This window comes from Prosopis cineraria, unplaced genomic scaffold (genome assembly GCF_029017545.1).
Source record: "Prosopis cineraria cultivar Desert tree isolate PC_DT_omini unplaced genomic scaffold, ASM2901754v1 PC11, whole genome shotgun sequence".
Lineage (NCBI taxonomy): Eukaryota > Viridiplantae > Streptophyta > Magnoliopsida > Fabales > Fabaceae > Prosopis > Prosopis cineraria.
Window position 1 is genome coordinate 24,900,654 of NW_026555342.1, and position 2,260 is coordinate 24,902,913.

The 2,260-nt window shown below is 35.8% G+C and overlaps 1 protein-coding gene across 1 annotated transcript; it reads right to left on the minus strand.

Annotated features, from left to right (window-relative positions):
• Window positions 1-777: 777 nt before the first annotated feature.
• On the minus strand, window positions 778-1,860 carry LOC129286373 (G-type lectin S-receptor-like serine/threonine-protein kinase At1g11410). The gene has a single exon (XM_054922343.1). The coding sequence runs from the start codon at window positions 1,858-1,860 to the stop codon at window positions 778-780; it is 1,083 nt and encodes a 360-aa protein (XP_054778318.1).
• Window positions 1,861-2,260: the final 400 nt, after the last annotated feature.

The following is a 2,260-nucleotide window of genomic DNA, read 5'->3' on the forward strand; positions in this document are numbered from 1 at the left end:
TGTCAATGCAGAATTCACCTAAAAAAAATTATGCATGCTTCAAATAAGAGAATTTACATGCGATATAAATGTTAATGTCATGTTATTTTTTATCATAATCAATATATATAGAACTCATCTCTAATTTAGTTAATGCAAGAGACACACTAATTAGGTATATTCATGTAGTTCTATGTTCAAAAATTATGTAAATGGGGATAATGAAACTTTTAGTCTATCAAGCTTATCTCAATTATCAATTTAGCCCTTCAAGTTTAATTTCAATTGCTTGGTCCCTTAAAATTTGTATTAGTAATTGATTTGGTCCTTCAAGTGAACTAGGAGGTGACACTGTTAAAATTTGCTAACATGAATAACAGAATATTGATAGTAACTATGTAAATTAATGAAGAGAAATGTTATTATTTAAATAAAAAAAGGGAGAATTACTTTAAGATCCCACTCAACACAATTAATTACTTCCAGATTCATTGATAACTGAGCTTAGAATAATGACTTGTCAATGGACCTGGAGTAATTAATTATGTTGAGTGGGATCTTAAAGTAATTCTCCCAAAAAAAGTAGACTTAAAATTTAAAGAAAAAAAGAACAAAATGCAGTGTAAGGAACTAGATTAATAAAAATAAATTCATTTGAGAGCTAATTTATTCTCATTTAGTTACACACGAACATTATTAAATTTACACATTAAATCAAATTTTTTTAAACTTAAAGGATTAATTTAATAATTTAGAAAAACATGATGGACAAGATTAATAGAAATTAAATTTAAAAGACTAAATCAATAACTGAGATAAATTTTCAGAGACTAAAATATTCATTATCCCAAATAAGTATGTACCTAATTCAGCCGCATCCACACGTACGTACAATTCTTGTCCCACATTGTTGAATGTCCTAATATCTTCCATATCAGCATGCCACGTTATGCACCCACTTTGCCTGACCTCATTTGCACTTGTATAAGCTACACACGAAGAGTCCCTTAGGCACTTCTCTTCACACCCTTTCAAGCTCAAGCTCCTACTCTTATCCACACGTGCCTTTGACGTATCTGGAACCTTCACAGGTGCTAACTTCACAAACCCCTCGCCGTTTTGACACGTGGACACATTCTTCTTCCTCACACACCCACCTGATCCGTTCCCATCAGACCACTCTCGCGAGTTCCTGGGTTCAAATCCTGGCAAACATACACACTCGAACTTGCTGTTTTTATTATTATACACATCACATATGCTGTTTGATCCACACTTTCTGTAGTTGTCACAATCATCTGTTGGACCAGACCAAATTTCAAACCATCTTTGCTCTCTAGCTTGCCAAATTGTTCGTGAAAAGTGACCGGTGTTGTCCATCACCATTCTGAAGAACACTGAAGGGTCTAGGACACTAACTGTTACGGAAACTTCATTAGCATCGTCAACATAACTAACGTTGAACACGAAATTGGGTGTCATATGTGGTATGCCACTAAATCTTTGACCTGTCCAAGATCCCCATCGCCAAAATGGAGCTCCATTTTTATATGTGAACATTTGAGGATAGCCTGTTGGGTCGATGCTGAAGCTCATGTTCCCAATACTAGGATCATCATGGGATCTCCATGATGTAAGGACCCTATTGAAACCAGTTTTTCGATCATACCCACGTTTCATAGATGGAAGTATTGTGCCACAGGCATAATCGAAACTCTGCCATAGAACCTTCTGATTCTTTCCTCCATTTTCAAGTAAAACCAAGTTTCCTGTGTCGAGAAGCTGAGCAAAGGTGTCATTATCGTGAGATTTGATCAAAACATCGGACGACCAAAGAGGGTTGTTTAGGTTCGAGTTTATGTCACTCAGAGCAAGAACCATGTTTCCATGGGTAGTGATGGACAAAACTCCAGAAGTATCATTCAGAGGAGTTTTCTCTATTGGCTACCCACACAACAGTCTATTTAGAGAATTTGTTAAACCATATTCCGACATAGCGGTTTCTGGAATTGTTGCTGGGGTTGAAGAAACCCATTGCAAAGGTTGCTCTATCAGAGAGCAAAACGTCGCCGTCTTTGAGAGGTTGGCTTGCCGTTATTCTATGAAGAGTGTGACCATAAGAATGAAAGAGGAAGAGAAGAAACAATAGAGTCGTGATTTGTACGGACTCTTTAAAAGAAGACGCCTTCATGGTGTTATGTTGTAAGACTAGTTTTTTATATAATCAAAACAGACAAGGTTCTAAAGAGATATATATATATATATATATATGAAATCCGTG

Excerpts from the sequence above, each read along its gene's own strand:
- LOC129286373 (XM_054922343.1), bottom strand. The coding sequence starts at position 1,860 with ATGGTTCTTGCTCTGAGTGACATAAACTCGAACCTAAACAACCCTCTT.